This window comes from Olea europaea, unplaced genomic scaffold, assembly GCF_002742605.1.
Source record: "Olea europaea var. sylvestris unplaced genomic scaffold, O_europaea_v1 scaffold1761, whole genome shotgun sequence".
Lineage (NCBI taxonomy): Eukaryota > Viridiplantae > Streptophyta > Magnoliopsida > Lamiales > Oleaceae > Olea > Olea europaea.
The window spans coordinates 6,608-21,161 of NW_019235333.1; the positions used below are offsets into that span (position 1 = coordinate 6,608).

Sequence of the window (14,554 nt, forward strand, 5' to 3'; positions counted from 1 at the left end):
TTCTCCACTTTCATCTTCAAAAGGTGAGATACTCAATACTATTGGTGGTTTTTCCACATCTTTTCAAATACGTTATTATGAATTTAATTACTTCAATTCAGGCTCCTTCGGGAGAAATCATGATACATTTTAAGGCACAATTTAGCCTTCACGTTATTTTCAAGGCACAATTTAGCCTTCACGTTATTTTGCAGCGCTTGCTAGAATTATCATTTGTCATGGTGTGATAATTCTCATGTTATGTTGGTAAGATAATTAATTTATAATTTCATGTTTGACTTGAATGTGGAGTAGCAAGTATCTCATTGAGTATAATTCGTTTTACTCATCCCCTTATTTACAATTTTTAGGTAATAATTAGTATGCTGGACGGCGGTGGATGGATTTGCTATTGGACCAATGGATCCTCGTCATGAAGTATTTTAATTTTCAAAAACACTAGAACTAATAATGGGTTATTCATTTTTGACCCAATTGTGAGTGCATTATAAATTTTCAATTAGTTTTAACTGTTCTAAAAATTTTTGGATGAATGATATATTTTCAAACGTTCCGCATATTTAAATTTATCTTTTGATTAAATGTTATTCGATCTTTTACAGAATTTCTCGTTATATTAAAACTGTTTATTTCAAGGTATATTCATGTTTCGTAACGTTTCGGGTTATTAGAATTCGGGGCGTTACATAGAAGGTTTACACTTCCAAGAGTCCTTAAGTTATTTTCTCTTTGTTAGTTCCTTATTTTTTGTATAATCAGTTACTTGTAAATGCTATAAATATGATATGCTATATATGGCTAAGGTATCTTGCCAAGCTAAACTTTCCTCCAATTTAAGTTCTTATTTTCAGATAGTAACTCTTTCTTAGGTATTAATGGAGTTGGATCACATAGGGTTTCTATATTAGCCATGTTTTAACCTTTGATTTCAGTTTTCTTAATTACCACCAATCTAAAATTGTATACTTTGTGAAATGGAGAATTTGTCTCATTCTACGGCAGAGCCACCAGGAAACCCCTTCACACACAACCACTATCACCACCAACAACAGCAACAACTAATTTGACATGTAATACTTGTAAAGATCATTGATTTTCTATAAATTTAGATACAATTCTGTTTCATGAAATTCTGATTTTATTGTTTTCCTATTGAATTATTCTTTCAGGTCATTATATTGGCTACATATAATAAAATTGTTTCATCCTAATATTCTCGTTTCTTATTAATTGGTTGGAAACAAAAAAAATATGTTAAAATTATTCTACTATGAAAGGTTACTAGAAATCAATTATCAGCAAGATTTTCTTAGGTCAATTACGTTAATTTTAATTTGAGAAGTAAAATATTGTGAAGATTATTATTTATATTTTATCCAAAATTAGTCATCCTAAATAATTCAATCAATGAATTTTAGTGTTAATCGTCTAAAAAATTTTAGACCGTTAATCATACTCTTATAGCGCCAGAGTTTCATTGAATAAATTAGGATCGAACTCAAACTACATCTTAAAATTTTTGAAACCCTAAAGGCAAAAGTGATTATATTAGATGATGCCAAATTGGGTCAACAAGTGTTATTGTTGGCTAACATGTATGTGATAACTCCTTACTTTTGCTTTTTGTTGAAGAGATTCCTAAAGAAGTCAACTTGAACTAACTTTCTTTAAAAGCACTTCAAACCGAATAACATTTTTAAAAAATTATCTAAACAAACCCAAAAGCAATTTCTTAAAGCTTGTTTGGGAATCATATTTTAAAAATCATGCCCCAAAATCATTTTCAAATACATTCTATGAACCCTTAACTTTCCCCTATTTTCTCCCAAAAAAAATAAAAATAAAGAAAAAAATAAATCAAATTTTCCTTTCATAACTCTCTCTCTCTCTCAAACAAATTACTAGCCTCAGAAACATCTTTTAACTTTTCAAAAGTCTTGTCAAACATGTCCTAACTTTAGTTCAGCTCTTTGCTTGTCAACTCAAGAGATCTCCGTTTTGCCTCGCGTAAGGCAACTTTTATAATGACTCTACTATGTAGATTTCTGGCCATTATCATGTTTGATCAATAAGCTGATGAAACATTAAAGCAGAAATGTCCATGTGGAAGAAACCATGAAAAATAGAAATATCTACTATGGGAAGTGGCAAAGAAGTGTTAATTTGCCCCACTAGCAAGGACAACTCTTTGCAAGAGGAAGGTATGTATCTTGTTGTGAGAGATCTTTATCTTCACCTAATTTTACGTCAATCTGCGAAGCAAAAGAATGTGGCCAAAATCATGTCATAATCAGGTTTCTTGAGACATTTCTTTAAGTTGGACCCAGCTTATAAGTGGTCAAACAATCTTACAAACACAAACAACCAACCCGTTGGCTTGATAAAAGAAGAAATTACTTTTAAAGATAAAAGGAGGATTTAAGTACTTCCATCCTACTTAGGGCTCGTTTGGCGGAGCTTTAACTTTTTCTTCGACTTCTTATAAAAAAGCTTTATGAGGAATCTACATGAGACTAGTTTTCTTTAAAAAATCTTCTAGCCTAGCCAAACAAAGTACTTACAAACAAAGCACTTATAGAAAATTATTAATAACATGTTTAAAAGCAGCTTTTTTAGTCTTGCAAGTAATTTTTGACTTTTCAAAAACCCTGTTGAATAAGCCTTATTGTCTCAATTTTTTTTTCACTTGACCATTACATTTATCATATTACCTATCTTAGAGATCGGAAAATTTTCAACCGATCTTGGAAACAGTGAAAAAAAAACTTGGCCTATAGAGTGCACTTCAGTAAACTATCTCATTGATTTTGCTAATGAGTGAGTTTTCAAACATGTTGGCTTAACAAAAAGGGGACTTAGATATCTTAATTTTTAAGCACACGCAAACAAGCCAGTCAAGTTGTTAATTTTACTTCGACAGGTTCAGGCATTTTATATGCAATATACCTGCAAATCATCCAGTTCGCCCAAGGAGAACTCGAATACATTTATGTGGCCTTTGACCTTCTTCTTCCCCCCTCCAACAAGCCATTCTCCTGATGTCCATTAATTTCTCATTTGGTAGTTTAGGTGCAAAACATAAATATGGAAAAAAGAAACAAAGTAAATAAAGATTATTCCACAATGATGAAAAAGAAAAGAGTTTACCTTTCACTTTTAATGTCAGCTCATAGGTATAGCCAACTCGGTTTTTGTTTTGTACAGTGACCAAGAATGTCTGAAAGTCTTTCAAAAATTATTGTTGAAGCAAGGAATGGTAATTGAGTTCATAACCTAAAAGTATCCAATAATACTATGGTTCGAGAGAAAGCAACAGTATATATTCGGACTCTCCAGAGTAAGTGTGCTGAATATTCAGGAGTCTAGCTTATATTAAACAACAAGGTTAATACAATAAAGAAATTTTCCTCGAGCAGATTCCTCTCTCTCTCTCTCTCTCTCTCTCTCTCTCTCTCTCTCTCTCTCTCTCTTTCAATGTTATTGGAGAAAATAAACAAAAAACTCATCCTTCTAGGTTTTCCTTAGTTCTAACAAATAAATGAGTGTGTTTTCAATTATGAGCATCTTCACCTAATTGAGAGCATGCTTGGGAGTGCTTTTAAGCAATTATAAGTTGTTGGTCTTATGGAATGTTTAGATATAAAAGTATTAGTTATGGATCTTACGAAATATGTAGATAAAAAGCATCTTTAACTAGTTTAAATTATCAATTTAAGCTTCGCCACACATGCATTGATTTGGCAGAAAATATATAAGATATTACAGTGAACATCAACTCATGTGAGTCACAGCACACCAATTTATAATACCTTTGATCAAAACATTTTATGAAGTGGATAATTACTGAACTATGAGAAGCAATACAAAGGAACCTTCAAGACATCGGACAAGGTTGAGGAAGATTTTGCAAATTAATGCACAAAATCATTATTACTATATAAAATAGCCAAGATTGAGTCCATGGAAAGTCACGCACTACTACTCTCTCCACCATACATGCCTTCGTTTCTCAAATGTCATTTCCTAAAATTAAGGAAAATTTAGAGTTAATTCATTTCATAAACTAGTGAAGTCATTTCCTAAAATTAAGGAAAATTTAGAGTTAATTCATTTCATAAACTAGTGAAGTGGACCAAGTAGTTGATGTCAGAATAGCAGTAATGAGAAACTTCCTAAAATATTAACACAACAGAAATTATGAGATATTATTGTTTGTCAGTTTATGCAGGTTCATCAATGTCAACGATATACATGAAATGTGGTCAGCAAACATCTCACTTGGAAATTAATCTTCAGAGGCTTAAAAGGAAAGAAATTTTTTCAGGCATATTACAATTTTACAAGCACTCACATCTCCAGAGCATTTAGTCACTTCTGATACTTCAGCTTGGCCACCAGAGAACTCCAGGGACCCCATAGACACAAGCAACTCCTGCATTTTGAACCCTAAAGTTCAATTCTAATATATATATTACGAGGTATGTTTGTACATGCACTCTAGCTGGCAAATATGAACAAGTTAGAATAATTGATTGGTATGGAGAATTCATACAATCCAGCACCATTTTTAGGTTTCGGCTTTGTGGTAGTGTTTCTTGATTGTAGAATCTCTCACAGAACTCCATTGTGCATGGGTTCATTTTCCAATTTGAAAAGTTATCTTCTCTACTTAGCTTGTCCAAAATTATATAAATCAGGCTTTGGTAAGTCACAATGTTCTCATAGTAATCAAATTTCTCATCTTCACTTGTTCTTGTTGGAGGAAAGAGGGGTTTACTAACTTGGATTGACTAAGGCTTTTAGGAGGACAAAACTAATAGGAAGAAGGAAATGAACAAAAGGAACTTGTATTTCTCAACTTCAAGACTTACACACTTTTTTTGCTTATTACAAAATGGAGGACACTACCCCTTTATATAGTATTTACATGAAACTTCTAGTCCACACATTTTTTAGAGAATCCTAGACCACATATTTATATAAGACTTTTAGACCACATATTGGACAAGATATATTCCTAGAATACTCTAGATAGACTTTATAAGATCACATATTCTTGTTAACACATTGCCACATTTATCACCACATATTTTACTTAGATATTTACATGAATTTTTCTAGTAGATATTTATATAGATTTTTTTAGATAATGTTTCTAGAAATGCTAGGCATGTTGGGCCTTTTAATTGATTTGAGGCTTATGTGTAAAGTCCTTAAACCTATATTTTAGTCAAAAAATCAAGTTTACTACTCAACATCCCCCCTTAAACTTGATTTTACTACTCCAAGTATAGTTCTTAACTTGCGGAACATGTTATGCTTGAGTGGCTTAGTGAGAATGTCGACGATCTGCTCCTGGGAGGTTACATATTTCAGTTGCACTTCTTTCTTTGCAATACTTTTTCTTATGAAGTGATATCTTGTATCAATGTGCTTGTTTCTATCGTGAAATACTGGATTCTTTGCCAATGCTAATGCCGATTTGTTATCAACATGGATTTCGATTAGCTCTTCTTGTGATACTCCAAGCGTCTTCAACAAGTTTCTAAGCCAAAATCGCATGACAGACACTTAATGTAGCTGCAACATATTTAGCTTCACGTGTAGATAGTGCTACGATCGATTCCTTCTTTGAGCTCCAAGTGAAAGCTATGTCGCCCAAGTAAAACACATACACAGTTGTACTCTTTCTATCATCACTGTCTCTACTTCAATCGCTGTCACTATATCCAACAAGTGTACCTTTGATGTAGCAAAGAATTCTCTTTGTAGCTTTTATATGGGTCATGGTAGGTGTCTCCATATAGCGACTGATGAGCCCAACTCCAAAAAAGATATCTGATCTTATGCACGTCAAGTATCTTAGACTTCCAACAAGACTCTTAAAAGGTGTTGGGTTTACTTTTTCACCTTCATCATTCTTCGACAACTTGGTTCCGCATTCGATGGGGGTGCATACAAGCTTGCAATCCTCTATATTAAATTTCTTTAGAATTTCTTTCGCATATCCTACTTGTGAGATAAAGATACAATTCTCCATTTGCTTTACCTCAATCTCAAGATAGTAAACCATGAGGCCGATATCCGTCATCTTGAATTTTTGAGCCATGACCTTCTTAAACTCAGTGATCATACTTTGATTATTTCATGCGAATATAAGATCATCTACATAAAAAAAAAAAAAAAAAAAAAAAAAAAAAAAAGAAGCAAAATATCTCATTTTTCATTTACCTTTGTATAAAGGGCATACTCGTGAGGGCATTTTGCGAAATTATTTTCTAGAAAATATTTGTAAATTCTACTATTTCATGCCCTTGGAGCCTGTTTTAACTCATATAAAGCTTTTTTTAGTTTTAAGACTTTACCTTCATGTCCTTTTATCTTATAGCCAGTTGGTTGCTCCACATAGATTTTTTCTTCAAGATAACCATTTAGAAAAGTTGATTTCACGTCCATTTGAAATATCTTCCATTTATTTTGCACTGCAAAAGAGATAATTAATCTTATGGTTTCTAAACAAGCAACAGGAGCAAATACCTCTTCATAATCGATTCCCGACTGTTGGTTTTATCCTTTAGCAACCAATCCTGCTTTATATCTCTCCACTTCTCCTTTAGCATTTTTCTTTGCCTTGTACACCCACTTAACTCCAATTACAATCTTTCCTTTTGGAAGGGTCGTCAGTTCCCACGTGTCATTTTTCTCAATAGCCTTAATCTCTTCATCCATGGCATCTCTCCAGCTTTTATTATGCGCTGCTTCTTCATACCCTATTGGCTCATAATCGACAAAAAGACAAAAGAGTGTGAGATCATTTTGATTTTTTGTTACCTAATATAGCTCTTGTAGGCTCCTCATCCGTGGTATCCTTTCGTTTGAGCTTTCTCCTTGTGAAGATGATGGGGAAGTATCTCCATGAGTATGTAATAGAGGTGGACTGGTAAGCTCTTGCTGCTCTCTATTCTCTTGTTCTTCTTCCTCAAAGAATGGTAAGAAGTCATAGTCTTCTTCTTGGACACCCCAATCCCAAACTCTTTCTTCATCAAACTCGACATCTCTACTTATGATGATCTTCTCCTTATAGACTATACAACTTGTAGCCTTTGGAGCGAGAGTCATAACCGATGAAAACATACTTTTCACTTTTATCATCTAACTTGGACCTCTTTTGATATGGTACATGAGCATATACAATGCTCCCAAATACTCGTAGGTGAGAGATGTTGGACTTTCTTTCACTCCATGCTTCTTGTGGTGTCTTATTCTATACACTATTAGAAGGCAATCGATTAGACAAATACACGACGCAATTAACAGCTTCGACCCAAATTTCTTTAGGCAATCTCTTACTTTTAAGCATACAGCGGGCCATGTTAAGAACGGATCTATTCTTTCTTTCTGCTACTCCATTTTGTTGTGGAGAGTATGGAACTGTCAATGGACCACGAATTTCATTTTCCTCACAATATTTCTCAAACTCTTCGGAGGTGAATTCTCCTCCTCTGATCTCATGGCTTTTATGCTATAGCTACTTCTTTTTCAACAAGAGCTTTAAACATTTTGAAAGTTTCAAAAATTTTCAATTTTTGTTTGAGAAAATAGACCCAAGTTTTTCTACTAAAGTCATCAATAAAAAGAACAAAGTAATTGCTCTTACCGAGAGAGCTTGGATTGATTGGCCCACAAACATCCGAGTGTACAAATTCTAGCAGCTTCTTAGCTCTTGTAAATGCTTCTTTTGGAAAAAATTTTCTCGAATGCTTTCTAAGTAAGCATCATTCACATAATTGATCCGCATGATTTATTGAAGGCAAATCTTTCACCATCTTCTTCTTACTCAACAACTTTAAACCTCCAAAATTAAAATATCCAAATCTCAAGTGTCAAAACTAAGATGAATCTTTAAAACAAGCTTTTAAGCATTTGACAACATCATTTTGAATGCTTCACGCAAACATTCTATTTCTTGTCATAGGGACATTGGCAATCAAATTTTCCCTTTGATCTCTTATTGAAAGACTATGATCTTTCAAATTAATATCATAGCCCTTCTTTAAGAGTTGTCCCAAATTTAAAATGTTACTCTTCATATTGGGCACATAATAGACACTTGAGATAAATTGATGCGTACCATTTTTAAGCGGATCAAGATTTTACCTTTTCCCTTCACTGGGATCTTGGATTTATCTCCAAAGGTAATGTTTCCGCTTACTGATTCATCAAGCTCCACAAACATGTTTTTTCTTCCACACATATGGTTGCTTTATCCTGTCTTTTTCTCCGCTCTCTTCACCTTTGTAAGCCAACAGTAGCGCATGATCCACTTCACTTTCCCGACAATCTTCGTTGGCTTTCTCCTCAACTTGGTTAGTAATATTTCTACATTCTGAAGCATAATGACCAATTTTTTGACAATTGTAACATTTAATTTGAGATTTGTCATACCTTGACCCTTCATTTTTTCTCATACCTTTTCCTCTTCCATGACCTCTGGTGGAAAATGAGATTTGTCTTCTTTCCTCCTTGTAGAATGCACTTCTTCCTTGATCTTGGCCTCGTCCTCTTCCTCTTTGACTTCTTCTGCTGCCGAACCTTCCTTCACTCTCGTTCAAAGTGAGCTTTGTTTGAAGAGCTTACTTTAATGACTCTTGTTTCACCTTCTTCTTTAGTCTTTCCTCATGGGCTTGTAAAGATCCTGTGAGTTGATCGATACTCATACTATCTAGATCTTTAAATTCCTCAATGGCTACAACTATGTAGTCAAATTTAGAATCTAAAGACCTAAGTATCTTTTCAATTACTCAAGTGTCGTTCAAATTTTCTCCATTCCCCTTTAATTGATTCACAATAGCCAATACTCTAGAGAAGTAATCAGAAATTGATTCCGATTCTTTCATATGTAAAGATTTAAACTCACCTCGAAGTGTTTGGAGTCGAAACTTTTTTACCTTCTCAACTCCTTTGTGGGAGTTTTGCAAGATCTCCCATGCTTCCTTACTTGTAGTAGCACAAGCTACTTTCTCGAACATGCATTCATCTAACACTTGATAGATGAGGGTGAGCGCTTTCTTGTCCTTCTTCCTTACATCCTTCAAACTATCCCTTTATGCTTGGAATAGAGCGACCTCGTCTTGTGGCTCCGTGTAGCCTTCTTCTATGATCTCCCATACATCTTGCGACCCGAGCAACGCTTTCATCCTTATACTCCAATTGTCGTAGTTATCCTTGTTGAGTTAGAGAACTTGACAATGAATCATCCCACTTGCCATTTTTTTACAAGAACCTTAGGGCTCTGATACCAGTTTGTAGAAGAAAAGAGGGGTTTACTAACTTTGATTGGCTAAGGCTTTTTAGGAGGACAAAACTAATAGGAAGAAGGAAGTGAACAAAATGAAACTTATATTTTTCAACTTCAAGACTTACACACTTTTTTGGCTTGTTACAAAATGGAGGACACTACCCCTTTATATAGTATTTACATGAAACTTTTAGTCCAAATATTTTCTAGAGAATCCTAGACCACATATTTACATAAGACTTTTAGACTACATATTGGACAAGATATTTTCCTAGAATACTCTGATGAACTTTATAAGGTCACATATTGTTCTTGATACATTGCCACATTTATCACCACATATTTTACTTAGATATTTACATGGATTTTGTAACATCCCAAAATTTTTGATAAAAATTTATTTAATATCTATATTATATTATTTCAAAAGTTGAGGGACTAAGAGGTAATATATTTTAAATTCTTATACTTTGAGTCAAAATTAAATTTCGATAGAGTAAAAATAAGTATATTAATATTATACTCGTTGGATAGCCAGTATTTAATTATGAATTTTAGGCTCGAGAAATAGTCGATTTGGATAACCCAGCCCCAAGAAATTTCGATTTGAAGAAATTGATTTTCAAATTCAATTAAAACTTGGAAGGAAGATGTGATGTTGACACTTGTACATGGAATTGTCTTGATTTTGTATGGTGTGTACGTATAGAAATGGTTATGAATAAAAAGAAGTAGGTTTATTTTAATAATTATTTGCTTTGATTTTGGAGAAAAAGAAGGGTAGGTTTCCTTGATTTTAGGGATTGATTATTTTAGTATTATTTAATTACTTGACTTTATGAGTTGATAGACTCCACGTGATGTTTAGATAAGGGAAAAATAACTGTAGATTATACTGGATTGAGGCATTTTACGGGAAAAGTCGGCATGGAATAATGAGACAAGATTAAATATAATTAAGAATTAATATAATTCCCTTTAATTAAATATTCTAGGCAGTGCTGACTAATTAGACTACCTTTTGTTTAAACATAATATTTATTAAAATAAGATAGAATTTTAATTATTTCGAAGCATTTATTTTGGAAGATAAACTATATTATAATAGATAAGTGATGGCAAATAACTTTTCTATTTGTAAATATAGTATTATAGATAGTCTCAAACTCATTTGAATTTAGATGATTTTTCAAAACAGCCATGTATGTGTACAAAGAATGAATATATTAAACAAAGTCAAAAGCTAGCTGCCTATTTCAGAATTTATGATAGAAGATATCTTTGATGTAATCATATTAGAGTTTGAAAAGTTGATGTCTCATTTAGCTATCATGTTTCTTCACGTTGGCATGCATTGGATAACAAACCAATTCTCTATTTTCTTTTTGATAACAACAAAAAGGCCTAGTACAAATCAAGTAAAAATCTTTTGGTTAGGATAAGACATATCTTCTACTATAGTCTACACCTATAAATAGTAGGCTAGAATCCCACATTTTACCACACCAAAAATTCACACGTGAAATAGAGAAAGAGAAAGATAAAAGAGAGAGAAAGGAGAGAAAAAGGAAGACAGAAAACAGCATTAGAAATAGAATTTCATACATCGAGTATTTTAATCACATACTTTCAAAGCGGAGGAACGATTTTCAACATACTGTAGATTCAACGAGGTAAGATACATTTATGTGCAAAGTGTTTACGTTTCCTTATGCTCTTATATGCGATTAAATATACATGGAATGCTAGTGGACCTTCGGGTTCTAGAGAAAGAGATATGAAATTTCTACATGAAAATTAAGAGGACCTAAGATGGGTGTGTCGCTTGGTCACCGATATACTCCATAAGAGAAGAGCGGTATGAAGTGTATTATTTATTTGTTATATACCTGTGTATGGAAATTTGCACGTATCTTACTGGGTATTTTTAATACTCACTCTTACATTAATTTTTCAGATTAGTTCGGGTCGATTTGAACAGTGGAGAATTGGTGATGCGGACTGCCAAGTGGATAAAGAATAGAGAAAAAGAAATAAGTTTGCCATTTTAAATTTAGCAATTTGTTTATTTAATTTAGAACGCATTATTTGAATTACTTAGGAGTTTATGTTTATGGTTAGATACGCTTTCAATAATTTTAATTTAAACGTTACAATTATTTGTTTATTGAAGAATTTTATATAGTTCCGCATTTTTTTTTTATTAAAGAAAAATGAGTTTTCGTAACGTTCCCGTGTTTATGCTTAATGAAAAAAATTGGGGCGTTACAGATTTTCCTAGTAGATATTTATATAGATTTTTTTAGATAATGTTTCTAAAAATGTTAGGCATGTTGAGCCTTTTAATTGATTTGGGGTCTATGGGCAAAGTCCTTAAGCCCATATTTTTAGTCCAAAAATTAAGTTTACTACTCAACTGTTCTACTTCAATTCATTATATGGTCTTTGCTGTTGTGAGTGTGTGTGTGTGTGTGTTTTTTTTTTGGTGGTTGGTGGCAACTAAATGCCCAACTAGTGATACAAACAAAAGCATTTGAATGAGTGACTGAAAGATGCCAGCATATTAACACCCGAAACATTTAAACTACTATTTCCCAGCACCAACAATAGGAGTGTTTATATGACTGGAAACAAAAGTAAAAGAGAAAAATTGTTCATATACTATGCATTAGAGCACGATAAACAATATTGAAGAAGATATTTAATAGTAGGCATTCAAACCTTAATCCTATCAGTTGCCCATTTATTCAAACTCTTCTCCTCCCATGTTCCAGCCCGTAAAATGGAAAACAGAAATCAAGTCTTAACATAATTTAAGAAACGCATAAATTTTACTTTTAGCCAATGACATGCACTTGGCAGCTAAGTATGATGGATATTGACTTCAAACACATGTAAGACTAAAAAATCTAGTTACCCCTAGGTCAGTGAAACCTAAAGTTAAAACTAACACAGCAGCCTACAATGTATTTCATTAAAACGTGCAAATTACAATTGAAAAAAATAAAAATAAAAAATAAAATGTGTCGTTAAACAAAAATAATTAAATGCAATCCATAAGTATTCCTAAAAGTGCCACTAGAAGTTATAGCAAAAGAGTTCATGGAAATAAAAATTGGATTACATTATTGACAAGCTTTTCAAGAATACCTCGCATATTATATGCTTAAATAACAAAATTCACTGGACCTTCAACCTACCATCAAGCAACAATTAACACACTTGTTTAAAAACAGAAAATGGTTCTAGGATTAAATTTATTTAAAAGACAAATTCTATAACTCTTACCATTTTGTTAATTAGTTTCCTTAAAAAGAACAACCACAGGATATTTCATATTACTTGAAAAGCTCTAATAATAGGCAACGATGGCCACATGCAAGGAATCAAAAGTCTTCATAGTTTCTATGCAGACCATAAACATTTTGATCATCTATATGTTTCCAATCTTCTTATTTCAGTATTTGTTGGATTCTCTATGCGAGGAGTTAACATTTTCAACGAACATGCAACACTTGCCACTTCTTATTCATTATTTCTGTAACCTCGCATTATATTGTCATTATTTAGAATGACCAAGTAGCAAGGATATTCGTAAACTCAGCTCTTAAGGAGTATATATTTAGCAATTTTGTGTCCATGCAATTTCATCATGATCAAACTATTGGTAGCACTAGGATCAGGCGTAAGGACTGAATGTCGGGGGCGAATTCAAGAGTTTGAGTTAGCATGGACTTGAACCTGCCCTAGCTGGCCACCACCTAGATCCACCATTGCTGAATATATTCAACAATTGAAGGATACGCTTCTAGGGAAGCTTTCATCAAATCCAATTTTAAAGAAGTTCATCACCACCCATTGAGTGCAATACCTGGTATGCGGCCAATTTAATCTCTTTCATCCACCTTAACGGATAGAAGTTAATTTTTCTTGGATTATTCCATATCTACCGAAAGGTGTCCCCCCACTCACAATGCATGGGGGCCCGCGTAAATTTAAAAATGCCGACATGTGGTCCCCACCTCTGTTGTGAGTAGTAAATAAAATATTCTGTAAAAAAATTCGATATGTGTAGCATTGTTCATTTTTCTTGGGATCACCATCTCTTTTATAGATCATAGAAAACAAAATAAATAGTTTTTTCTCTTATACTAGTAATTCTATTCCTTCTAGAGGGGCATTTAATCCTCTATAGGTTTGCAACTTATCTTCCTCACAATTCTCATAACTAAACAAGACATCCACGGATCTCTACTTTTAGCCTAAGTGAGCCATTAACCCTTCTTCACTTTTTTTTTTTTAATTTTATTTGATTACTGAATATGTAAACCATCTATATGTTCCAGCTTCCAATATTCATTGTTTATTCTACATCCTCTAAGGAAGATAAACCTTTACTTGACCACCATCAGTTGCACAGCTAAAACACTGTATACAACAAGTTCAAACCAAAAGAGCAACCTTATAATCAAAGTGTATCAGAAAGCGATCAACAAATGCAAAAGGTCCAAGAATTTTAACTTTAGCCTTATGATATTTAGGAATAAATACAATTTCTTTAGATTTTCCAAAATAAAACATTTCCCTCTCTTGAATACTTATGATTCAAGTATTTCAACATCAAATTAGCTTCAGTTTCCTTTCTTCTTCTACTTCTCCATTACTGCTCAATTGTTTTGTGCCAATTGAAGTTCAAAATGAACATTCATGAGCACAAAACATAGAAAAAACATCACCTTTATCATTTATCAACAAAAGATAATACTTTTTATCAGAAGAATACCCTATTCCAGGCGGAACCCAGGTGGGTTTTAAGGATAAATTCCATCAATGGTGCCCTACGTTTCATGAGCCTAAGGCATGTAATACTACCCTATCAATTGTTACACTTACGCTTTCTAATCAATTAAAATCATTGTACTCATGTTCCTAACTAAATGATATTGATTATGTAAACGTTAAACGATTAGTTATGTGATATCAAATTAAAAGGTAAGCTCATCCAAAAAGCTATTTTTATCTCTAATTTCAAGATTTTGCAACCATAATATGATTAGGTAACATACTTACCTAGAAGTTTAATAATCGAGCTAATAATTTTATAGCTAATATTAAGTAGTCATGCGTTATGGTATGAACTTCTAACACCCTTAGTGGGGCAAATGGATGGGGGCAAGCTTGGGCTATATTAGTTAAGGAATTTTTTTTGTTTAAATCTAGCCTAAAAAGCCCCCACTCTTACTTTCCTTCCAAGCC

At 33.0% G+C, this 14,554-nt stretch overlaps 1 protein-coding gene across 1 annotated transcript; it reads right to left on the minus strand.

Annotated features, from left to right (window-relative positions):
• Positions 1 to 558: 558 nt before the first annotated feature.
• Positions 559 to 13,072, minus strand: LOC111378048 (the record flags this gene model as incomplete). Its single annotated transcript, XM_023001209.1, has 8 exons — positions 13,040 to 13,072; positions 12,216 to 12,257; positions 12,020 to 12,079; positions 4,352 to 4,432; positions 3,148 to 3,217; positions 2,947 to 3,035; positions 2,210 to 2,252; positions 559 to 581 (listed from the first exon to the last, which is right to left on the minus strand). Coding segments are annotated over exons 1-8 (441 nt in total), but the record flags the coding sequence as incomplete, so codon positions are not given.
• Between the last annotated feature and the right edge of the window lie 1,482 nt (positions 13,073 to 14,554).